Here is a 25,804-nt window from a genome sequence, read left to right as displayed (position 1 = left end):
TAAAGCATTAGAATCGTTAAATGGGTTTTAACTTACCTTCAATATCAAAATACAGGCTTTTTTAAATGAGTTGCTTCCTTCACTTGTGTTTACATGTCACACCACCATTTTGAAAAGGTCCCGAGCTGCCACAGTCACATGACTGTGACATGACCACCACACCAGGATGTTACGTATATGTCTCTTAATGAGTTAATATCAAGCACAAAGCTGTATAAGGAAGATTCTGGGGCCTTTGAAGTGTGTGTTACACTGGTGTCACCATGGGCTCTTATGGGTTAAATTTGGTACATAATGCTTATTTTCAATCAGTCTCCACAGACAGGATTTTTGTCTCAAGAAGAAAAGAAAAGTGAATTGAAAAGAGAATTGGAAAACTGAAAGCGAAGCAATACATCCCCTCAGTGAAGATAGCGTGGTCTTAATGACAATATGAAAGTGATAAATGTTTTTATCTCAACAAGGTTATCTGTCTCATAGGGAGGTGTGCAGGGGGTGGGGGGGGGGGGGGGGGTAATCATTGGTTGGAGAGTCTTCACTTTTCATCTGTCCTGTGGAGGGAAAATTAAGATCACCCCTATTATTTAATTTGATGTTTATTCAGAAAACGACCTTGAGTTATGCTTCTGAGAGGAGTGGAGGGACTGGAGAGGGAGACAGGACGAATTAAAAGAGAAAAAAAAAAGGATAGGAGGTGGAAACTGAAGCCAGGAAGGCAGAAGGAGAGACTGGCAAGAAGGAGAAAAGGCAAAATAGAAAGAGAGGATGCAGGAAAGGAGTAAGGGAGGTGAACAGAAAGGGAAGCAGAAATTGATTGAAAGGAGATAATTAAAAAGGAGAAAAAGTCAGGACACCAGGAAAAAAGGGGAGGAAAGTCAAAACCCAAAGAAGAATTGGGAGAAATGATGGAAGAGGGAGGAAGGAAGAAGGAGCAAGAGAAGCAGGCAGGGAGATCAACAGATGTAGAAAGGAAAGAAGTAAAAAAGGAAGAAAAGAAATATAGAAAGAGAAGAAGAATTAAAGTGAGGGAACAGGAAAAGTAAAAATAGAGAAAATGAGGACGATTTGGAGAAAAGAAAAGGAGAATATGGGAAGAAAAAGAGGGAGATGACGAAAGTATGGAGAGATTGTTTTTATGCTTCACTTTTTTTTCTGTCTCACAGGGGTACCACAGACCCAGACATTACATCGCCACACAAGGTAATTAAACTGACGAGTGTGTGTGAGAAGACTGTATGTGTAATTCTACATTTGTGCAGATGTGAATGTGTATGTGTGTCTCTATGCAAGTGTGTGTGTGTGTGTGTGTGTGTGTGTGTAGCAGCCACCTGGTAAATGTCGTCCTTTCGGGCTGGAAGGCTATTACCACAACCTCCTAAATCTAAACCACCGTATAAAATCCCCCTGACAAATTTAAGACCCCATTACCTCAACCCCCCGAACCACTATCTGGGATTGATAGTGTGTGAGTGCATGTGTGCGCATGTGCACGCACGTGTGTTTGCCTGTTCGTGTGTGTGTGTTTTATGTGTGTTTGTGGCATGTCTGTGCAATCAGTACTGACGTATTTTTACGTGATGTTGGAGTGAGCGTGTGTTCATACATACATACACCTGTGTGTATCAGTATACCTCTAATTTGTATGTGTGTGTGTGTGTGTGTGTGTGTCAGGGCCCATGCAAGAAACAGTGAGAGATTTCTGGAGGATGGTCTGGCAGGAAAACTCAGCCTCCATCGTCATGGTTACCAACCTGGTGGAGGTGGGCAGGGTGAGTTCATCGTCCAACAGATTACAAAATATGTGTGTGTGTGTTTGAAGTTTTGTTTTATTTTGTAGAATCGTGATATATTATGGCAGATTTAACAACTGACAAATCTAGTTTATGTCTAAACATTGAAATACACATCATATGAATCCCAAAGTTCATATATGTTCCAAAAATTTGGTTAACTAAAGTGCTCGGTTTCAGTTGCTGCAGTGTGTTTACATGAACTTAAGTTACCAGGTTACTCCACCCTTTTCAGGAAACACGGCTCACTTTTAAGAGCTGTTTTAGTGACAGAAGACAAGAAATCAGCGTTCTCCAGGAGAAAAAATAGAAAACGTTGGTGGGGAGGGGATACGAACTCTGGTCTTCAGTATAGTCAGACACCAAGACCTCCTCCCTGGGGGAGTTGCCACTGAACATAGCGACAGATTCTGAGAGGGTCTCCACTGCAATCAGATGTTTCACTGGTCACAATCTTGACAACCTCACAGAGCCATCCAAAACTGTGAACCTGAGTGTTTCTCATGACTCCAAACATCTGTATCCAGATGTGTAGTCTAGTTACAAGTGGTATTATCACATCTGGTTCAACAATAATACAGTTTTCTTTAGTGGGAGCTTATAAGTGACTTTACAGTACTATCCAGTACTTGTCAAATAATTAATGTCTGCTAAGTAGCCGTTTATTATGCAGGAGAAGCAATACCAATCTTGATATTGTTAATCTATTGCATTATTTGTGGTGATCTTCTTGACCTCAGCTTCATCCCACTCTGTTAATGCTCATTGGGTGATAATGACCTGATGGCCTGTAATACACATTTAACTACAAGGCATGAATGTAAATTGTCTTTTCCAGGTGAAGTGTGTGCGTTACTGGCCGGATGAGACGGAGGTTTATGGAGACATCAAGGTGACCCTGATCGAAACGGAACCACTGGCTGAATACGTCATACGGACATTCACCGTCCAAAAGGTAAACAAGTAAACATCATTGTATTTTTAACACAACATGCCATGGGGATTCCAACTGTTCAAAACAACCCCATAAAGATAACAAACAGTTTGAACTGGGATCATACAGATTGTCCTTCCTGATATCACATACTGATGCCTTTGTTGGTCTCATGATGTTATGTCAATATATTGTCTGCTTTACAGAATATTTCCCACAAGACCTGAGAAGGGATTTGAAACCTCTCGTGCTCTGTAGCTGCTCAGTTACCCTCACTGTTGCATGTTACTTATCGCTTCCATTTTTTTGCAAGCCCCAAACCTGGATTACCATTACAGCCAATGTGTGATTGGGGATTTGAGGCCAGCGAGCGGTGTTACTTGTTTTATTTCTCACTGTTTTAAGAGGAGGCTTCAAAGCGTAATTGGGACTCTTGTAATTAGGCGGGAGGGATTTGAGTGGAGAAAAGAGTGCAAGAGGAACAATGTACCGTCATGTTGTGAGGCTGTTCTCCAGTGCTCTGCACTGTAAATACAAAAACACACACAAATCCTGCAATATACACAGTGACAAAAAAACAAATAGTCAATAGTGGTGCTTTACCATTGTCATCAATAATTACTTATTATTAAAATCATATATAATATAATACACGTTTTATCAGACACCTAAAATGTTGCTCTTTCCTGCCTGCTGTCTTGTGTTTTTTCTCTTGCTTGTTCTATCTCTATCTGCCTCTCTCCATTTCTTCCTCCCCCTTCACTCATGCAAAAGCAGCTTATGAAGACGAGTCTTCAAGTCCTCGCTGTCAGCTCGTTTAGCAAGCCATTAATCCATACCACCTCTGCGCGTGTGCGTACGCGTGTTTCTGCGTGTGCACGAGTACTCTGAAATTCAAAGGAAAGCTGATTTTGAAATGCCTGTCATTCTGCTGAATGCATTAATACGTACAAACACACACCAGAAACACACACAAAATATTCATTTTTCCATCTTTAAAGTACAGTAGGTTCTGCGACTGTGTGTGTGAGTGTTAAGAACAAAGAACAAAGAGAGGCAGAGAGAGTATATTCAGGTTCTGCACCACAGTTAAATAGGTTTAATTGTAGTGAATAATGAGAACAGGATCTTAATGAAAAGGTTTATTAATGGCACATCCAAGGAGATTAACTGAGCACCGAGGAAGAGAGAGTGACAGAGAGGAACTCAAAGAAAGAGGAAATCTGTGTAAATGTGTGTGTGAGACAGTGAGAGAGAGACGCAGGATGAAAAACCAGGCATATCACAAAAGACATTCGTGTTCAGTCAAATAAAGTACAGTGGCGGGTGAGAGAGGTAGTAACTGTGTGTAAGTATAGTGTTTCCACTCACCAGTCAGAAAGGTATTCATTCCAAAGTATTCACTTAATCTGTGAAATTGGAAATTTTGCTCCAGTATAAACTAAGTGGATGGCAATATTATTTTCGATGTGACTTCTCCCACTCGCACAGATCCGTCTCCGTTTTGAGTCATACAATCCACATAACGAATGATGGATTATTTTTACTTTTAGGCTACCAGGTAAAGGTTACATCCACTGACACTAAATCCAAGGTTAGAGGAAAAAAAGGAGCCTTTTAACATTATCCTGCTCTGGTTATCCTGTTTGGGCCTTTATTAAATCTGAAAGCAGGTCAACAAAGAACACCAGACAAACAACTGGTATCAAAAACAAAACACAGCCTTGTAGTGCAACATTTATCTGGAGTGTAAGAGAATTTATGAAGAACTTCTCAGTAGTTTTAGAAGCCAACAGGAAACTGCGACAGGGCTTAGTTCACCCGATGGGCCGCATCCAAAACAGCAGAAGAGTAATCTGCTCTATGGCGCTCAGATCTGGAGAAGCCCAAACAATTGCATGCCACAGCGGACACCAAACTGCAAAGGAAAGGACTCAGCAGTGTACACAAATCTGCAGGCCAACAAACACAACTTCAAGGACCAGCACATATGCATATTAGACAGATAGGACAGATGGTTTGAGATGTGGCTATTTATGTCAAACTGGAGAAACCCTCCCTGAAGTGGGTTCAAGCACCATTTGTCTAACTGTTTACAGTGTTTAACCCCCCCCCCCCCCCCCACCTCCTTGACTGTGTTCAGATGACAGTGTGATTGAGAACAGCCAGTTTCTGACTTCAGTTGACTCTGAGTAACACTGGTGGGCGTGGTCTCCTCATGGGGATAATACCTGTATCATTTCCCACAAATCTTTGAAACATCTTCGATCAAAACTCTAGTCCAGCAATTTGAATTTAATTTTCTCCAGACATGGCACCATCCAGATGACTAATCTGACCCTTCACAGAGAAACAGCAGTACAAGACTTTACAGCAAATGGACCTCCATACAGATGTGAGATGTCTGGTCCAGTAGCGGGCGGGGCTGGGTTGATGTGAGCATGTACCAGTGGGAAGATGAAAAACAAATTAGGAAGGCCTTGTATCAGTAACACAACACAGTGATCTCACTGATTTGAATGAGGAGGCTGTGCTCCTCAACCAGCTCCCAGCAATCAAACCATATTTTCCCCCAGAAAACACACGACATACTCTGGGTAAGACAAACTTTACAGAGCAACACACCAAAGCTAGTCTGCTAATATGAATTGGTTTCCAGATAAAAGGTTATGACTTATGTTTTCTTTCACCACACCCATCGATATGTGTCCTCCTGGATCTTCCCATGCTTCTGCATACAGCTCAAGAATGAATGAAGAAAAACAACCTAACGTTACCTCTTTGCTACTGCTTAGCCACTGTTTTAATGCATGTTAGATGGAGGACATGGCAACACACATTACATAAGGGATTTTGGTCCGTTGTGTCAACAACACAGAAAAACATACCAATGTCAGAGTGAACTTGTGGTTAAAGAGCCCATAGATCACAACTACGAGATCACAGGTTCAGCTTTCCGCTGGAAGAGAAGCTGTGCGTTTTGTCAAAGTGACCTTGAGAAAGATGCTGAGCCCTTTGCTCGTTCAGAGAATAATAACAATCTACTGCATGTAACTCTCTGTCGATCTCTCACATGATAAGCAACCTCTCTGGCAGAGGTTATACCTGTATTTATGACATAACGGCATTTTAAAAGTATAGACATCAGAGCTTTACCACTAAAACAATGTGCATTTTCTGATAAGATGAGGAACATGAGGACCTGTAAGAGAATGTGTGTCTGGCTCTTACTTTTAAAACCAAAAGCTGCAAATGCATTTTGAGAATGACGGTTCACTGCAGAACAATAAAAGGTGTTATTGGTCACTTATCCACTGCAAATTTGTCTTGAGAAGAAGTATAAAATTTAAAGAAAGGCGTAAACAGCAGCAGAGCTTGTCCTTCCTCTGTGAAGAGAGGCTTCAGTGTGTTTCTACATCCTCATCACCTTAATGGTATTGTTGTTTCTGGTCGTGGATTTGAGGCCCTGACTGTGCTGGACTGCCGTCTTATCGATTTAGAGAAGTAATTTCAACATCATAAGAGAGTAAATCAATGGGAAGTCGAGTTATCAAATCACCTTGTGGTTTTCTTGGTTTTATTTCTCTCCTCTCTGCCTCCACGCTTCTCTCATTCTCTTTGTATGTATGTTTGTCTCCTCTCAGCTATCTTCCTCCTTTTTCTTTGTCACATCTGTCTCTTCATCGTTCCCGATCCTCTGTCTCCCTTTATCTCTCATTCCTTTACCCACTCTAGTCATTGACCTCTGCTCCTTCCCACTCGCAGTCTGTTTCTTGACCTCTCCCCTGTCTTTCTCCTCCTTATATTATCCTTATATTATCATAAGGCACTCAAGGCCAAACAAGACAAACTATTCACTACAACAGTTACCTCCAAGTTCTATTCTTAGAGATTAAACTGAACTGAGGAGGACATGGCTCTCTCCACTTAAGCTCCATTTAGTTTAGAACAGTATAATGGAATAAAATGGTCTGAATTATTAAAGCAGAAACATAAGAAAAACTGAACCTCTGGAAACTGGAAGCAAGACCTCTCAGGCTGCAGTGATCTGACATCAACAAGGTGGCGTACACTGTCAAAGTTAGACAGGTCTAAATTTGTCCGAATACACTGAGGTTGTTAGGGTGTTCTGGAAGTTTCAAGATCAGCAGCAACCTTATTTTGAAGCGTTGTGATACCTTTAAGTACTTGTGATATCTTAAAATGCTAAAGTACATACAGGAATGAGCCAACAGGACTGTCAGATATCTGAAATCTCAGTGTAAATTAGGCAGCTTAACTGAACCATGGCATTTCCTCCTGTAAGTCTTTCCCAAAAGGGCCATCATGAGATTTGTGAAATCAATTAATCTTTTTTTGGAGCCAAAATGGCCATCAGTTTCTTCAAATCTCCCCTGTAAATTAGGCAAATGAGCCACGATAACTCTTCCTGTCTCTCATTCCCAGAAGTGGCCCAAAGTGCCATCTTGACATCCACCAGATCGATTTATTTTCCATCTGAAGCCAAAGAGGCGGCATGGCTCCTAGATTCCTGAAATCCCTGCTGTAAATTAGGCTGCTGAACCATGATATGTCTTCTTGTCAGTCTTTCCCAAAAGAGCCATGATAAGATTCGTGAGATCCATGCATTGTCATCATCAAGAGACAAAGTGGCAGAGAATCGTTTTCAGCAATTGCCACAGTAAAATATGCAACTTGTGTTTTTCAGAAGGGTCACCATGAGATCCGCGAACTCCGTCAGTTTCATTTCACCAGCTGGCCCGACCACGGCGTTCCCTGTTACGCCACCGGACTGCTTGGCTTCATACGACAGGTCAAGTTCCTCAACCCACCTGACGCTGGGCCTATAGTGGCACACTGCAGGTAAGAGCACAGACGCACGCTTAAAGTGCACACAGGTTCTGTACAGAAGATAAACTTAATTCCCCGATGCTGTCGGTCAAACAAACACAGCCACTCGCTCAGTAGTACAGCTCCGGGCCTTTGCCTTTCAGCGGCATGGCAGAGAGCAAAGGGCTTTGCTGGGCCAGTACAACACAAAGCACATAAATAAGCACAGGTAGTGTTCTTTTTGTTTTTGTATGAAAAAAGGGCCACTTTGAATGTGTTACATATTTTGATGAACATTTCAAAGCATGTTATTGGCTTAACAGTTTTAAGAACAAATCCTTGGCACTATGTGTTGTACTGTAACCACCCACCATCACACACACACACACATGCACGCGTACACATAACAGTACTTAACCTCAAAATCTGTCCTTTTCAGTTATTTCATAATAAAAATGAACATTGTGTTGTAACACACACACACACACACACACACCAAGATGCTTATATGAAGGACATGAGAAAAGCTTCTAGGTCTCTTTCTATTCTGATAAAGAATGTCTTCACATTCAGTGAGCACGTATCTCATTGTGAAGATATTTCTTACAGAAAATGGCAGAAAGTAATAAACAGAACTGGGAATGCGTTTTTTGAGGGAAGGAAATAAGATCAATGGTCACAATCTTGGATGAGGACAATGATGAGGACATGAAGACAATAGCAAGAAGATGATCATACACACAAATGCATTTTTATATTAGCTGATTCACATTTGTTGTGTGCATTTTTAAATCTGGAATAAATTCCCGTCTGTGTCAGTCAATCACTATTAACCTGAGGACGACGTGAAAACCTCCTTCTTTGTTTCACTGTCAGCCTTTCTTCTTACCCTCTTTTTCTTATCTTGTTCCTTGTCTCTGGTCCGCCTTTCTCTCTCAGATAAGACAATGGCACAGGTTATCAGTACCAATATGATCACACACACCAGTCTCCCTTGTCCATAAATCAGATCGATGGTGTTAACCTTTAAAAAGTAGGCAACGGAGGGAAAAAAAAACAAAAAGGAAATTCACCTTCCACCCCACTTTCATCCCACCACCACCGTCATCCGACAGGAATAGAGGAAGAAAAAAATAAGTGACAGTTTTAAGATCCCCATGGTGACAGTATATTTAACCTCCATGCTCTGTTCTTTATGGGATGTAACAGTTCAACTCAGGGGCCAGGTTGTCAGCAGGCACAAGCTTTGAAAGGTCAGCACTCTGACAAGCTATGAAAAAAACGTTTGGAGTAGATTCCTCATATTGGCATGAGCATTTAAAATTAATGTATTCCATTTGGTGGTCCGCCTTAATGCAGCACATAGCTTTGAATTAGTGGCAACAGAGGGAATTACAACCCTAACCTGCTATATACTGCTTGGTAGAGACAACAGTCTCTACAGTTGCCACACCTATTCACAAATGCTCCATTCTTGCATTTAGTTTTTCTGAAATTTCTAAAGCGATCGATATATTTAGCAGCCTCGTGTGGATGGCACGTTGCTGGTGTAAAATGTGGTCCTGGAGACACCTTCTGTAGTGTAAACTGTCGGTGTGATCTCTTTCCGTTAATATCAGCAGTGTTTGAATATCAGCTCGCTGATTGTGGAAATTCAGCAATGTCTTACACTGAGAAACCAAACCTGTCTAACTTGGAACAGCAATATGCTTTGTCAATAAATAACAAGTCCTGATACCTAAACAACAAAACTGGTTCCAGAAATGACTCATATGTGCATTTTCTGATCTGCCAACTCGTTTAGGTTTAGGCAACTAAAACGACTTGTCAAAGGTTTTTGGAAAGATTATTGTCAAGGTTAAATGAAACCAATGTTGACTGTTGAAATGGAACAAGATAATAAGCCATGATACTCCTTGTGGAACTGACAGGTTTTCACATGTTTTTATGTTTAGACATTTGGATATTATACATTTTTTGAAAAATGGGGGACAAATACAAATATTAAACACCATTTAATTGATCATTAGCTGTTTTTGTTTGACAAAATGTAGTAATGTGACTAATTAAAGCCTTCAAAAGCAAAGGAGTCGAGAGGTGCACCTGAATACAGCATCAGCTTCTCCGTCATGGACAATTCATAAAAATACAGACATTCATTACACACACTCATGGGCTCGAATTGCACTAACAGGACATGCAGAGACAAGGGGGAATACACAGGGACAAAGACAGACAGGTAATTAGATAAAGAGACAGTGAGCGGTAGAAAGCAGTGGACAGACGAACGAGGCAAGCTGACATGTGAACAGACAGCTATAGTAAAAGTATGTGGACAGACAGGCAGGAAGTTATGGCAGTCACTTCCAATTTCCGGGGGCACTCTGATGCTATTGGCCTGTGTCATGAGGCTTTCAAACACACACATACACGCATGCACACGCACACAGCGGCCCAGCAGTATTCTGGTCTCAACATTAATCACAGAGGTTGACAGGTAATCTGCTGAGGCGCTCCCTCCTTTTCTCTCTCTTTCTCCTTTCTATCTTCCCTTCTCTCTCTCTGCTCTTATCTCTCTCCTCTCTCTCTCCTTCTGTCTCTCCCTCTCCCTCCCTCCCTCCCTCCCTCTCTCTCTTGCTGTCTCTGGGAACTGTCAGGGGGATTGCGAAGTGAAAGATGGGTTTCTCCCCTCCCTCTCCCCCATCATCCCTCCATACCTCATCCTCTCAGTTCCCTCTCCATCCCTCCATCCGTTCCTCCTCCCTTGATCTCTCCCCTGTGACGACCACTTCTATCACTCCCAATCACGAACCTCTTTCCACCGTTCCCTCTCTCTCTGCCCCCCCCCCCTCTCCCTTGCTCATTCAATCCATCCATCCATCTGTTCGTCTCTCCCTCCATCCGTCTCGTCCCTCCAGGCATTACTGTTCAGGATGTGTCGCCTTAACACCTGACATGGGGTATTAAAGTCTGTACATGTTTGTGTGTGAGTAAAAGAGAGCGAGAGCGAGACTCCACCCTCGTACTCAACGCCATCAGGCATCATGTGGGCCATCACTTTTTCTGTCAGACAATCACTGTCCTAAGGTTTCTGCATCAGTGAAAAATAGCATCGGTTGTTCAAACACTGAAAACAACCTGTTTACAATCTCTTTTGGTGAATAATTACTGTTTCAGTATTGAAGTTAGTGAAGTCACGTAATGATACACGGCAGTGATTATCAGAGCGGATATGGTTGGAGGATGGGTGTGTTGTTTTTTTCAATCCAGACCTCGTTATCATGGATGTCATTACCAAAAAAATATCACTAATATTTTAGTAGTGATGGGCAAATGTTGTGAGTGAAAGTTTTAAAGTGAGGGGGGAAATTTGGTCTATAGACAGAAGTCAAATGAATAATAAATACTAAAAGATCATAGGGTTAGCTAAACATCCAGAAGCTGCTGATTTTGCAGTAATATTTAGTCAATAGATAGTCAATATTTTGGTTGTATATTTGTCCCCACAGTGCCGGTGCAGGACGGACGGGCTGTTTCATAGCAGTGGACATCATGTTGGACATGGCAGAGAATGAAGGCGTGGTGGACATTTTCAACTGCATCCGAGAGCTGAGATCACAACGAGTCAACATGGTCCAGACAGAGGTTGGTGGGCATGTGCACACTCGTTTGTGGGACAATCGTATTTTGGCAAAAAGTACACTCCTCAGAAAGGATGAAAAATAATGCTTTTTCTTTCTTTTTTTTTTTGGAAACTTTCAATTCAAGTTAGAAGAAATTATCAGTAGCTACTGATTATAGCTATCTATCTGTCTATCTATCTGTCTGTCTGTAGTTGGAGTATGAGAAGCAGGAGCATGAAAAGAGACAGAGTTTCTCAGTACTTGCAGTCTTATATCATCCATCCCAATCAGTCCATCAATATTTATCTTTCCCTGAATAATAGATGACACGAGTGCAAACACACACGCACATATACAGCATACACAAACACACAGACACACATTCAAACACACACAGATGTAGGATTCTTTGTGTAAGTGTGTGTTTTGTGGCAGTGTGAGATGCATATATATATATATATATATATATATATATATATATATATATAAACACATATACAAGCACATACACGCATACACACTTTGATTTTGGCTTTGAATTACTGTTGAAGGTTTTCAGATAGTTAGTTGCCGAAACTTTTACTTTAGTTTCTTCAAGGCCAAAGCATTTATTTTAATTTGCAATTTCTGAAGCAGGTGATATAGAGCTAACCAGAACAAACAATACATATATTCCCCCAGCTGAGCTAACAAGGGCTAACTAGCACTTACGGTGACGCTGGCTTAAATTAGAGCCGGCCAAACTTATTCAGTGGACCGATCCGAACCATCAGGTCAAGCAGAGTCAGAAATTAGATCAGTTCTCCACTTCTTGAGGTTTATTGTTCAATATCCCTAAAACATGGAGGAGCTATTCCCCAAAAAGTTTTGTCAGCTGAAGACTTTGGTTACTTACTATCCTTTACACAGTGTCATAATATGTTCTAATTTTGTACTATCAATCATTTTTAAAGAGTCTGCGTCTTCGAATGTTGGGTGTTTCATTTTGGAACAGAAGTATTCATTTCTTCTCTAAGCTACCTTAAGCCGGCCTAATCCATCCCGCCTCCACATTCCATTTGTACTGCTGATGAAAACCTTGCATATCCAAAAAGTCAACTTTACCAGGAATAAAGAAAAAAAACAGCCTCATTTTCAGACTGACAGCTCAAGCTCGGAGCCTGAAATTGACTTCTGAATGGGTTTTTAGAAGTGCTAGGATCAGGAAAGTTACCCAGGGCATCACTTTGAGTGTTTTCATGTGACAGCAATGGTATGAAAGCTAGTTATGTATGTATGTATGTGTGTGTGTGTGTGTGTGTGTGTGCAAACCAAGCTAAATGCATCCTGCCCTGCCTTTTGAATATGTGTGGGAGCAATTTGTGTCAGTGTTGAAGCCGCTTGACGCTATTATAATCCTGCTCCGCACAACACAAAGCAATTAATCTTTTAAAAGGCACAGGGGAAAGATGTGTGTGTGTGTGTGTGTGTGAGTGTATGAATGAGTGCTTGTCTGTTGTCTGTGGGTTTGAGTGTGTGTGTGTGTGTGTGTGTGTGCGCGTGCTTGTATGTCACTAGAGTAGGTAATGGCCAGGAGAGGACATTTCAGTGATGCTTTTGAAACTCTCCTCCCCGCTCCAAGGGCAACAATTAACATTCGACGGAGAGAGACCGAGAGATAAAGTGGGAAGCAAATTGAAAAAGCGTGAGACAGCAGACAAACCCAAGTGTGAGTGGAAACACAGAAAGAGAAATACAAAGTGAACGAACTCTAGATAGAACTGGAAAGAAAGCGTACGAGAAAGAGAGATGTAAATTAACATGCACAGTGGCTGCTGTAGCTCACGGTGGCAGATGCTTTTACCAGCGAGCTAGTTGGAGCACAAAGAGCACACTTGATCCAGAGCACAGAAACACCGCAGGGTAAGGCACTACACCCTTTTAATTCACTTTTTGGCTGCAGAGAGAGCATGAGCGCACAAAGAATTAATTCACATGGGCAAAGCAAACAAAAACTGTGTTCACAGTGGAATGTTTGAGTTTGTCGGAGACTTGAAAAGGCAGGAGATGCAGCTTAGCCCAACAAACTCCTCTGTCCCAGAAGTGTCAACGCTTACAGCCACACTGAGAAACTACCGCCAAGTCCAGGGGCCACATGCAGGGTCAAGCCTAAACCTCTGTCTCCTCACAAAGGCTGGAGACTTTTTCCATAAAATATATTTTGACTCCAGCATTTCTTTGATCGACTGTTCTTGCTCATGTTGCAGGAGCAATATGTGTTTGTTCACGATGCCATCTTGGAAGCGTGTCTATGTGGGAATACAGCCATACCGGTGTGTGAGTTCAGAGCCATTTACTACAATATCAGCAGACTGGACCCACAGACCAACTCCAGCCAGATTAAAGATGAGTTCCAGGTGAGCACACACACTCACACACACACACACACACACTCTTGTTTTTGTCGTTTGTGGGGGCACTGACTCCAATCCTACATGCAAACCTACCCTTAAAACCCTCAAAACAAGTTTTAAGACTAAAATAAGTGGTTCACCTTTCGGGGACCAGCTTTTTGTCCCCGGGTGAGTCTCCACAATATCCTTTCCTCTATTATCTTATTCATAAACTATGTTTCTATCTATCAGACTCTGAACATAGTGACCCCTAGAGTCCGTCCAGAAGACTGCAGCGTGGGTTTGCTACCCAGGAACCACGACAAGAACCGCAGTTTGGACGTTCTATCAGCAGATCGATGCCTGCCTTTCCTCATATCTGTGGACGGAGAGAGCTCCAATTATATCAACGCTGCATTAATGGACGTGAGTGTACTTTGGGATGTGAATTTGTGTGTATTATCTTTTTTTATAATGTTAGTTTTTATTTTTACTTGCCGGAACTGTGGCGATGCCCGATCCATTAGCATCGCTCTGTGAACTTGTCTGTTTATGTTGTGCTCACTGTTGTTATTAATTTCTGATCCATCTCAACACTCCAGAGCCACAAACAGCCAGCGGCCTTCATTGTTACCCAGCATCCTTTGCCAAACACCATGGGCGACTTCTGGAGGCTGGTGTTCGACTACAACTGCTCCTCCATTGTAATGCTCAATGAGATGGACGCGGCGCAGGTACAAACACACGAACTCACACAGAAACACATGTATTCCCTATCTGGTTTCTCTGCTTCTGGCTAACGTAGTTTCAGAAAAAGACCAGACAGCCGACAGCCAGGAGTTGACACATCGACTGTAACATCACAGGGCCTGATCAATACACCCAAGGACTATTTTTATGAATGTGAATGTGTATTGACAGTCCTTGGAAGTACATCCTGACAACTGAGGCTTTAGTCACAGTTTCGTACAATCATACCACCTCTATTAATCAACATATACTCCTGCCATTAACAGACACACTTCATCAGCACTGATTTGAAATTATACAATCTCTGTGACAATTGTTAGCTTGGAGAAGCAATGTTTTGCTCATATTCTACGGCCTAAACCAGACATGCTAACATCTCATGTCTGGTATTTTGAGTGACTACAAACCTGTTCCCACATGTTGATGTTCCATCAAGTTGGCTTTATCTCATTTAGATCCTGTATAGAGTATTATTTTCCTCATGTGGAAGTTTAAAAACTTGAAGTTGAAAATGGAATTCACATTAAGCCACAGAGGTGATAGTCTTCATAATCAATGAAGTGAATTCATACAAGGTTTTGTGAAAACATCTTTTCCATTATTACTTGCACAGTTATGCTATTTAAAGGAGATCCATTTGAATGTCCCTGTTAAACATTGGTACATTTTTATTTTTCTCTCGCTTTCTCTTCTACATTCCGTCTTTCTCTCCCCTGTTTTGTCTCTCTCTATCTCTATTTTCTACAGTTATGTATGCAGTACTGGCCAGAGAAGAGTTCGTGTTGCTACGGTCCCATTCAAGTTGAATTCATATCGGCAGACATCGATGAGGACATCATCAACCGAATCTTCAGGATCTGCAACATGGCCAGGGTACTCACATGCTCAAAATCTTGACAGCTTAATACCAGACTCAAGGTTCAATGGTTTAAAAAAAACTTGATGTTTTAATAATAATGATAATAATAATAATAATAATAATGATAATGCACTTGTAATGTATGGTTCTGGTGGAACTCTTCCTGTGCTGTGCTGTTGAGTACAGGTAATTACACACAGCTCACATTGCCTTACTTGATTTTAAAACTACATTCGTGTTTTATTACATGCAATATTACATCATGGTTTTAACCTGAAGGTCCAGCAGTCTTAGTTTAAGTGAGATAGACAACAAGCAAGCCCAAACCTTTGGGTTCAGGGCTCACAAGACAAGAAATGCATAACTTCATTCATGAAAATCAGAACATTGTACGTTTTGGGAGAGTCAGGCCTGTACCTACAACCGGCTCTAATCTCAGCCAGCAGTTAGTGTCCTGACCCTTTCTTGTGTCCTCCCTTTTTCTTTACCTACCACGAAAGGCTAAAAGTATGTGGACGTCCAAACATTATACCCACAGGCGATTGCTGAACACGTCATTCCAAAAGTATTTGCATTAATGTGCTGCTATAACAGCCTGCACTCTTCTGGGAAGGCTTTCCACCAGATTTTGGAAGATGGTTGCAGGGATTTTCTCAAATTCTACCACAAGAGAATGAGTGAGGTCCAACACTGATGTTGGTTGAGAAAGCCTGGCTCACAGTCGGCGTTCCAGTTTATGCCACAGGTGCTGGACGGGGTTGAGGTCAGGGCTCTCCAGTCAAGTTCTTCCAAACCACACTCTGAAAACCATTTCTTTATGACTAGCATTGTGCACAGGGTTATTGTCAAGCTGAAACAGAAAAAAGCTTTCCTCAAACTCTTGCCGAAAGGTGGAAGCAAACTTTCTTAACTTAACTTTCCAGTAGTCTGCGAATACATGTGGAGGGGGTTGTATAGCATCTTTTAAGCTAAGTAATTTTACATTTACAGTCCCATAAAGATACTTAGTGTTCTTAATATGTATTATGTTTTTCCACACAAAAAAATGGACATGCAGTGTAAATTTAAGGACACAATTCGAAAGCTTACAAGATGGACAAACGATCACTTGCCTGAGACTTAAAAGAAATACAAAATGGTTTTTGTTTTTCCGAAAATGCATTTCTTGACCTGCATTTGACATATAACAATAGATAGTGGAACAATACACCCGGGGACACAATGTAAGAACGCATAAAAGGCATTTTTCATTTGATGTGACCTTTACTTCGTCCTAAGCAGCTACACCACTCACACACTCCAGCAGCGAGGCTGCCTGAGTCCTGGTTTAGTGCTAACTCCACACAGAAAATTGCAGTGTGGTAGGAGGTGGTGCAATAACAACAGAGCATTTTGAAAACTGCATCCTCTCCCCTTGTTCCTCCTCTTGTCTTCTCCCGCCTCTGTTCTTTTCTCACCTCTCTTTTCCCTTCACTTCCTCACTACCCTTCTCGTCTCTCCTTTCTCTTTCCTCCCCCCTTGCCTCCTCTTGTTACTCCCTTCTCATCTCATTTTCTCACCCATCCATGACGGTACAACTCTAGTGGTACCCTATCGTCTGCATGCTCCTATAGCGCTTAGTGAACTCCCCACTACCCTACTCTCTACATTCTGTCTCTCTCTCTCTCCCTCCCTCTCAAACACATCACCAGTCTAGCGTGAAATGGCCCATATCATCGCCACAACAGCACATCTCACACTGTGAGAGCAGCTCCAGCCTAGCTGAGTCTGTACCACCAACCACTAAGCCATCAAATGAAGAGGGAGAAAGTGAAAGAGCAGGAAGGAGGAAAAGAAGAGAAAGGGAAATATACAAAGAAGAGGGAAACTAAAAGAGTCACGACGGGAAAGAAAAGTAGTGAGTGAGCGAGTCAGAGAAAGAAATGGGGAGAAGGAACGAAGAGTGAGGCAAAGAAAAAGTTTGAAATAGGAGTTGATTATTAAGGGAGATGGAGGAAGTGGAGAGAAAGATGAAAAGGAATAAATAGATTAAGCAGGAAGGGAAGATGAGGAGAACTGGGAAGGCAAGTATATAGTGGGAAGAGAAGGAAGTGGAGGACAAAAACAGATACAGCTCTATCTGGTCGTGTGTGTAAATGTCAATGTGCATATATGTGTGTTTTGCAAAGCTAGCAGTAAATCAGTCTGACAGTGATGGCGGGTTTTGGTATTTTAGGGGGTGGATGCCAACCGCCTCGGGCCAGACGTCTGAAAACATTTTGTCTGCCATGAAATTGAATTAAATATTATAAGATGACGTCTTTGTTGAGTCCAATCCTATTTCTTTTGAAAAGGCATTTTGTTCAGAAACAAGAACTAATTGGAGCACAACAGCCTGCTAACACATGAAAAGTGCTCTGTGTATCAGTTAAGTATATCATTACCAAATGAGACCACCCCTGAGAAGACTGGCAGCTACTGCTGTGTTTTTGTCCAGAAACCTGCTGGATGTGCCACGGAACAGGAAAGAAGCACCGTTTAGATAAAGCTAGTCTTTGGTGCGGGAAGAAGACGTGTCCTTATTTCCCCCATTTAACTTGTTCACCAGTTTCAGTGAAACCAAAAATCAAACCTTCAAACCAAGCTTATGTTTACTGAGATGGTTACTTTAAGATTAGGTGACCACAGTGCCTTGAATTGCTGAACCGACTTGGCCGAGAGACATCAGTCAGACTACATGTTGATTCCTTTCCAATCATAGCTTGGTTCAACAGGGTTTGGGCAGGAGGGGACAGAGACGGACGTCTGGGTCACAAATGTCAGCAATTATAGCGTGTAAACCATCACGAAGCGCCCTTTAAAGTTTAAACTTGTAGAGCGAAAATTATTCTTACATGCTAGCCTTTCCGTGTGCACATGATTCAAAATAGTGTGTCCGCCACTGTAATAAACTAAAGAGGGTAAAGCGAAAAATCGTCATCTGATCCATAAATTAGATCTACGAACACATTCTTTTCTCAGGGCAGAGAAGGGTTTTGGTGATTGTCACACATACTGTAGCACTTGGAAGGCGTTTTGGTTGTTTATCTACTTTTACATTCCACGTGGAATTACCGCATGGCGTTGATTGTGGTGATCGAAATCCTAATTTTCACACGTCTCTCTTCAGCCACAGGACGGTTACCGCCTGGTGCAGCACTTCCAGTTCATCGGCTGGCCGGCCTACAGGGACACGCCTCTCTCCAAACGCTCCATCCTCCAGTTGGTCAGGAGGTTGGCTAAGTGGCAGGAGCAGTATGACGGAGGAGACGGGAGGACCGTGGTGCACTGCCTGTAAGTTCAACACACGTAGATGCATGTACTCTATAACACGTGATGAAATAGTAAGAAGCAGGGGAAAGGAGGACTGGAACAAGGGCTGCTCACTGGGATGATCGATCAACACAATCTGTGTGTGTGTGTGTGTGTGTGTGTGTGTGTGTGTGTGTCAAAGACAGAGAGGTGAAACATGTTGAGATATACTTAACAATGATAAAGTGCACTTCCTCTAAAAGAACGCACACACAGATTTATTACAAAACAAATGTTCCTTCCACACACGCAAGCACACAATCATAGAACCACACACACACACACACACACACACACACACACCCTTGAGATGACGTATACTATATATGGTATTTCTAGACTCATTCGTTCTTCTTTGTTGGGCCATTCTTTCATGCTTTATTTTCCTCCACTGACCTGTCAAACATACAGATGGCCTCAACTCAGCATTTATCTGTCACCTATACAACACTAGTGCACTATAAGGAAGCCAAACAGACACAGCACTGGTCTAGGAAGTGCGAAAGAACTATTCCTAAGTGCTGTAGAGGAAGGTAGTGATTCATTATAGTTTAATAACAATGTCAGCCTGGCTCACGTCTAAAAATGAGCTAAGATGTGCCTTCTCTAAGCCGACAACCCACATGTTTATTATCACATTCATTTAAGAGTTAGACCTTATGTCTCTGTTGTTTTGTGTAGTCTCAGATGACACATTATAGATCGCCCGCACACCAAGACCTGCATACGTAAGTCTCTACATTATGTCCAGCCGTATATTAAGCTATAAATCATCGGTAGGGTTACCATATACAGACACAAAGCAAATGGCCTCAGGCAGCAATAACAGCGTTTTAGGTTATAGTGAGCGATTTTATACACAATATATACCAAAATGCAATGTTTGCGAATGTATAGATTTCAAGCAAGCACGGAAATATCACTTTTCTGCTGGTAGCAATTGTTGGCAATACATACACCTGAATTACAAGTGGATGCTGCATTCCCTTAAGCCTCCAGTACATTTGTTATTCTCTTATTAATCTGTTTTAAATACGGTAACCTCAGTCTGCAACATGGAGTTTCAAGTGATTTGCTGTTTAGTTAAGTGCAGTGTCAGTATTAGTATAAACAATAGTGATTACACACATGCACGTTTATGTGACTGTGTGTTTGTACACAAGTAGACAAACAGCTCCATACAGCTCCTGTTTGAGCAGAACAAGTGAAGCTGATAATGAGGGAGGGAAACGGAGTCTGTAAAATCTATAGACGAGAGATTACAGGGAACTTCACTAACAGGAGCACACAAACACTCACATGCACACACACTCCAGACATTGCCTCAAGCACATCGCTGGTGCTCATCCAATCAGCTTCCTCTGTCACAGCTCATTGGGCCAATCAGAATTGGCATTGATTTGTTTCTTCTAGCTGCTGTGTTTCAGTGTGTTTTCTATCTCTGTGTGAAAGAGAGAGAGTTTGAAACACAAGCTGTGATGATTAAAACCCACTTGTGACTAATGCAAACTCAAAGAACAGCAAAAAAAAAAACAACAACTTTAAAAGACCTTTAACCTTTAAAGATTTGTATCCTACATATGATCAATACTTTGTCAGCTGCTGAATCACAACCTTGTCAGTAATCTCAAAAAATAAAGTTTTCAGGCCTAAATACTTTGTCACAGTACGAGCCATCAGTGCTGCTAGCTAAAAATATAATGACTTACATACAGATTCAATGGTTAAACCCCTGGTGTCTTTTAGGAATATGTATAGTGACATATGACACATGAGATACGTATCCCATCTTTGACCCCAAGGTCAAATCAATACCCATAGCTATTGATTTCATGTGCTTAACTCCTCTTATACGTGCATCTGTTATTTAATAATAAAATGATAATGATGCGAAATTCAAATAAAGGTAAAAAAAAAAGAAGTAATTTGGGAGCAAAATCCTTTGGTTGTGATCGCCCTACCGTACCCTACCTGCTACCCTGACTGTCATGCTCAACCCCAGTAATGTGAGTGACGGGGATGCAAGCTTTCTCTGCTTCTGGCTAAAGGCGGCTACACTGGCTAATCAGCCCCAGCTATTGATTTTACAGACTCAGTAACACCAGAGATAAGGAGAAACATGATGGTTCAATCAGTAGCTGGTGAAAATGGATTCTTTTTCTGCTCTTCATTTGTCCTGGAGGTTGGAGTCTGATGGGTCTTTAATGCTGAACACATGCCTCATTTTCAGCAAATCACACTGGGGGAACCCATTAGAGGACTGTGAGGAGCTGCACACTTAACAAATCAATCAGTCTGTTCTGTATTTATTTAAACGTTTATAGATATGTATTTTAGTCAGAGGAGAATAACAAAAATATTGTGTAGTCTTGTCCCAACAGTTGGCCTAACATATTCATAGTAGTAGTTTAGTAGTTCATATCTGAAATAATGTGGTTCCAAGTATTTCATAAACAACTTGATTCAAACTTCAACCGTTGTCCATTATGTTCTCTCTTACAAAGTATTTAACCAGCTACATTGAGAAATAGTTATGGTCCAAATAAGTGGATCACCCTGCATATTTCACCTGAATCTCAGGGCATGATGTAAACATGAGCTCTATAAATGAAAAGTGAGATATAACAAAAAATAGACTGCAGTGTGACACGGAATTAGATTGGGGTGTTAGGCTTAGACTCATAGTTAAAGGTTAAAATATATATATTTTTTTAAATTACACTAACCTTCACAAACAGTCCATAAATTAAACAATGATCCCAGTTTATTTAGATTAGTAGATTTCTATGGGTTATGATAACATTGTACTCACCAAACAGACAGGTTGTAAACAATCCCACAGACTGAGGTTAATAAGCTACCAAACATACAGTTTGTGAAAATTATTCCATTGCTTTGATCCTCCGCACTACTTGACCTGGCTTGATTTTATTGGGTTTGCTGGTTGTTCTTCACTAATTAGGTTTAATGTATTTTAGCCCCAAGATGTATCTGACAGCACTGATGTAAAATGTATTTGCTCTCTCTTACCTAGAAATTATCTTTTGACTCCGAAGCCAGCAGCTAAAAAAAGAAAAGTGAAACTAACATGAAGTCAGAAAAGAACTGCATAAGGAATACTTTTGCATTTTAAATTGTAGTCTCAAATATTGATACCCAAACCCAGTGTAATGAAGACCTGAGGCACTGTGTCCCATTCCAAAAAAGATTTACACACACATTTACACATGAAATAAAATTAATACAACCTGGAAATTATTAGTTCTTGAGGAAGAGGTATCACTATGTTTGAAGGGGGTCTGAGCGAAAAAGCCTCCAGACATTGGTCTAATAGCAAATTCTATGAATAACAAATATTTTCTTTTGTATTTTTGTGTTGTTTTTATTACTTTATTTGCCATTTTTGAAAGGATTAAATTATAGACCTTAAGCAAGAATTATACAGTTAATAAGATCGGGACACCATCTCTGCTATGATTTTCCAATTCACTGTAAAAGCTTTTCGAAAGAATGAAACTAACCTTCGCTGAAAGATTTATGAATAACAAATATTTTCTCCTGTTTGTTTCAACCTTCTTTACTGCTCTTGCGAGCATTAAATTAGCCTTCAATTAGACCTCCAGCACGAATAAGAAAGTCTAAGAATCTGGAGAATTGACCACGAATCTGACACCATCTAAGATATCCTGATGGGAGAGCAAACTGTAGTGGTCCTGACATTCCCAATGCAGAGTAGTAGTACAGTGGATGATTTTTGTGATGGCTGCCAGTCCATCTCGCAGTACCTGAATGTTTTATTCAGCCTGAATACTGAAGGAATTCAGCTGGAAGCAGGTGAGACAGGAAAGTCTGGAGTTCTTTTCATGGTGGGTGGTCTGACGGCTGATTGGGCCACAGAGCCGGTAAACATACAATTTGTACACACAAATATGTTTGCGTCACTGCATCTTTGTCCATTACAGAAATGTGTTCTCTGTGTAAAGTCTAAAGCACTCCAGTTTTAGGTGAACAAATCTATTCAAACATCTTAAATCCATTAGTTGAGTTCGTTTGCTCCATGCACTGACAGGTTTCTTTGTCCTGCACGTTCATTCTGTCACTTCCTGTCATTCTTTGTCTCATTTAGCCTTTTTTCAACTTTTATTGTTGTACTTGTTTCACTTTGGGTAGCACTAAGAAAGCCTGTACCTGTATGTTCTCTGTACAGTGATTTGCATTTCTGAGAACCTTAATCCCTCTCTTGCAAATATAGTTAGGCTTTGATTTTTTCTTCTTCTTATTTTGAGTTACAGCTTTTGCACGATTTCACCCATATGGCAAAAGAAAAAAGGCTTATTGTTTGTATTAGAACTTATTCTTGGAATCTTAAGTAGATTGTTAATGAAAAATACTGACCTATAACTAGGCTTTGTGTAGGACCACAGATATGTCAAAAGAGATTAAAATGCAATCAGCCAATCAGAATATTGACATTTTACAAAAATAGACATAAAGCTAACTCACTTGAACCTGCTGTTCGGCAAGAAAAACATTGAAATTTGACGGTCAAGTTGACTGTCGGTAGCAAACAGGAAGGAAACCGTTGACACCCTTGTCAAAGTTTAACCATGCGACACCCCTGATCCCCTCCCTCTGTGAACTCTGTAACAACACCACACTACTTGCTTCTTTGCTTCTGATTTGCTCCTCCAGCCACTAGAAGTCCTTGTCACTTGTACGTAAACACATGTCACTTTAGGGCATTTTCTAAAAAAGACAGATGCCGTTGTTGTTCTTGGGAGTACAGACTCCAAAGCTAACCTTTTCCCATACCGTCAAACCTAAAAATGTTGCCTTTTCTAAACAGAAAAACATTCCTCCTACACACAAACATGGGCCTATGCTTTAAATGCAATCACAACAAAGGAGCTCAAACCCATTGAAAGTTTTCTCAGTTTAGGGTTCACAGGTTTCAAGGGCATTTTTGAACACAATCAACCTCAACGCAGCTGCTGCAACAACTCTGAGGAAAAGAGAAATGCCTGAAAGGAAACATTAAATTCCATGATGATCGCATTTTAAGAAGCAGGGCTCCCAGGTTGATAAAAGGGAAAAGGCAAGTCCTGCTGTTCTGTAAAGGGGAGAACAGGGGAGGGGAGTGAACATCTCTGACTTCAAAGCAGCTGGTCTGAAAAGACTAGAGGTGTTTTCATTTTTTACATTCTCTCCTGCTCATTTATCTTCATGTACCTTCTTCTGTCTTCCCTTCAACTCTCACGCTCTCCAGCTCTTGTTTTCTTCTTTCGTCTTTCTCTTTCTGTGGTCAGCACGATGATTTTGGCTTACACAGCTAGCTTTCCAGGATGACAATGTTGTTGTTCGACGATGAAGATCTCGTGTTCTTCCTCCTTCCCACTCTTCCCCTCCTTCCTCCTCCTGCAGTACCGGCGGAGGGCGTTCTGGAACGTTCTGTGCCATCTGCAGCATCAATGAGATGATCCAGCAGCAGAACATTGTGGATGTTTTCCACACCGTCAAAACACTGAGGAACAACAAGACTAACATGGTGGAGACTATGGTGAGGTTTCACAACACACACACACACACACACACACATTTTATCAGCAGATGATCAAGGCATTCAACCAAACATTTAGTCCAGTTGAATCTCTAAATGTACGAGAAAGAAAATCTCTGGTACAAGTAGCCACATATAACTAGAGATAAGTGTTACTTTGTCATTTAGACTTTAAATCGTATTGCCAAGACCTTATTCGTTGCACACGTAAACATGCATGTGCCAATAGAGGAAGTAGTGCATCCTTTATGTAATCGGTCATAAAGTAGGAATGTGTTGGTAGGAGTTCTGGTTCTGCAATTCCCGTCCTACAATTATCCTAAACCTCTACCAGATCTGGAGAACAGAGGGTAGCGAAGGTCCGCCCTCTCAGTTCACCATTCTCAGTTTTGTTTTTGTGTTTTTTTATGCTTTTGTATGGCCTTATTACCTTGTATATCATTTTCTTCATTGTTGATTGATTTATACTTATTTATTAACATATTTATTACCAATTCCAGGCATTTTTTAATGTTTTTTCTTTATATTCAAAGTATTTTTCTTTCTTTCCTATTTACTGTGTGTGTGTATATCTGTTGATCCCTTATAAGGATGAATACACTTGTCTTGAATTACAGCAGAGCAATGTTTTCAAGCTTTAGCTGACGCTCAGGGAAAGTTAAATTTAGAAAGGTACTTACTTTTTTAATTTTTGCTTGGCAATGCGTAACAATGAAGAAATAATTACTTATCTTTGCTTCTCATTCGCAGGAGCAGTACAAGTTCTGCTATGAAGTGGCTCTTGAGGCGCTCAGCTCCTTCTGATTGGCTGTGGGCTGAAATTCCCTTTTCTGATTCGCCGATGACGCTGCCTGTCATTCTCAACGCAACACTGGGACACACAAAGTGCAAAACTGCTTCTTGTTGACCCGAATCCAACCTGTGAGCATGTGTGTGTGTGTGTGTGTGTGTTTGAGTGTGTGTACTTGATTCTGTGTGAATAAGAGAGGGCATGCTTGCATACTCGAGTGTGTGCGTGTGTGTCTATGTGTGTGCCTGTGACAACACACACACACACACACACACACACACACCCACATACACACATACACACACACACAACCTGTACAGAAGAGAAAGAAAAAAAAAAGTGACAAACATACACACTGCTGATTTTCATGTGTGTGTTCGCTTCAGCGAGACTCGGGACTTTACCTGCTTGTACAAAGAAAAAAGAAAAAATGATGTGTTGAAAAAACAAAATCAGATGTTTTAAAAAAAAACAAAAAAAAACAAAAGCGCCACCTTTTCCTTCTCTATCTCTCTGTCCTCTCTGCTGGGCTGTGATGTGACTATTGTACAGTATTTCCTTTTTAGATATATTCTACGCCTTGAATGTTGTCTCCCTCTGAAGGCTGGATGCACACTGGAAGATTCACATTTAGCTGAGGTTCAAGTGATGCCTTAACTCTGCATTTTGGACTCCATTATTTATCCTCCCTGAGTATTTATAGAAAGTAATGGAACATGTTTGGCTGAGTTTAGCTGAGATGTGGATGTTGTTGATGATGACTCACTTCGCTGAATCAAAGCAAAAACCAACACTTTGAAATCACAAGCTGATAAATTTCCTTGTGGCTAGGGCGCCTTGACTACTGCTAAATGCAATGTTAAATACTAATGATACTTGTAATTCAGTAGTTGGTTACAAATATTCTCAGTGTGGCTTCTTTTCCTTCATACCGCATCAAAGCAAAATCATTTTATGACTATTTTGACA

General features: G+C 41.1%; 1 protein-coding gene across 1 annotated transcript in view; it reads left to right on the top strand.

Moving 5' to 3' along the window:
- ptprt (protein tyrosine phosphatase receptor type T) overlaps positions 1–24,884 on the top strand; it is a 266,949-nt gene extending 242,065 nt beyond the window's left edge. Inside the window, exons 26-37 of the mRNA XM_070902667.1 lie at positions 1,164–1,200; positions 1,672–1,769; positions 2,629–2,745; positions 7,433–7,587; positions 11,064–11,199; positions 13,424–13,573; positions 13,802–13,975; positions 14,152–14,283; positions 15,047–15,172; positions 18,307–18,470; positions 23,910–24,045; positions 24,796–24,884. Coding sequence (XP_070758768.1) covers positions 1,164–1,200; positions 1,672–1,769; positions 2,629–2,745; positions 7,433–7,587; positions 11,064–11,199; positions 13,424–13,573; positions 13,802–13,975; positions 14,152–14,283; positions 15,047–15,172; positions 18,307–18,470; positions 23,910–24,045; positions 24,796–24,849 — 1,479 coding nt within the window. The 3' untranslated portion in view covers positions 24,850–24,884. The remainder of the gene's footprint in view (positions 1–1,163; positions 1,201–1,671; positions 1,770–2,628; positions 2,746–7,432; positions 7,588–11,063; positions 11,200–13,423; positions 13,574–13,801; positions 13,976–14,151; positions 14,284–15,046; positions 15,173–18,306; positions 18,471–23,909; positions 24,046–24,795) is intronic.
- The last annotated feature ends 920 nt before the right edge of the window (positions 24,885–25,804 follow it).

The sequence above is a fragment of the Enoplosus armatus genome, chromosome 3, assembly GCF_043641665.1.
Source record: "Enoplosus armatus isolate fEnoArm2 chromosome 3, fEnoArm2.hap1, whole genome shotgun sequence".
Classification (NCBI taxonomy): domain Eukaryota; kingdom Metazoa; phylum Chordata; class Actinopteri; order Centrarchiformes; family Enoplosidae; genus Enoplosus; species Enoplosus armatus.
This window is presented reverse-complemented; position numbering and strand designations above follow the sequence as displayed.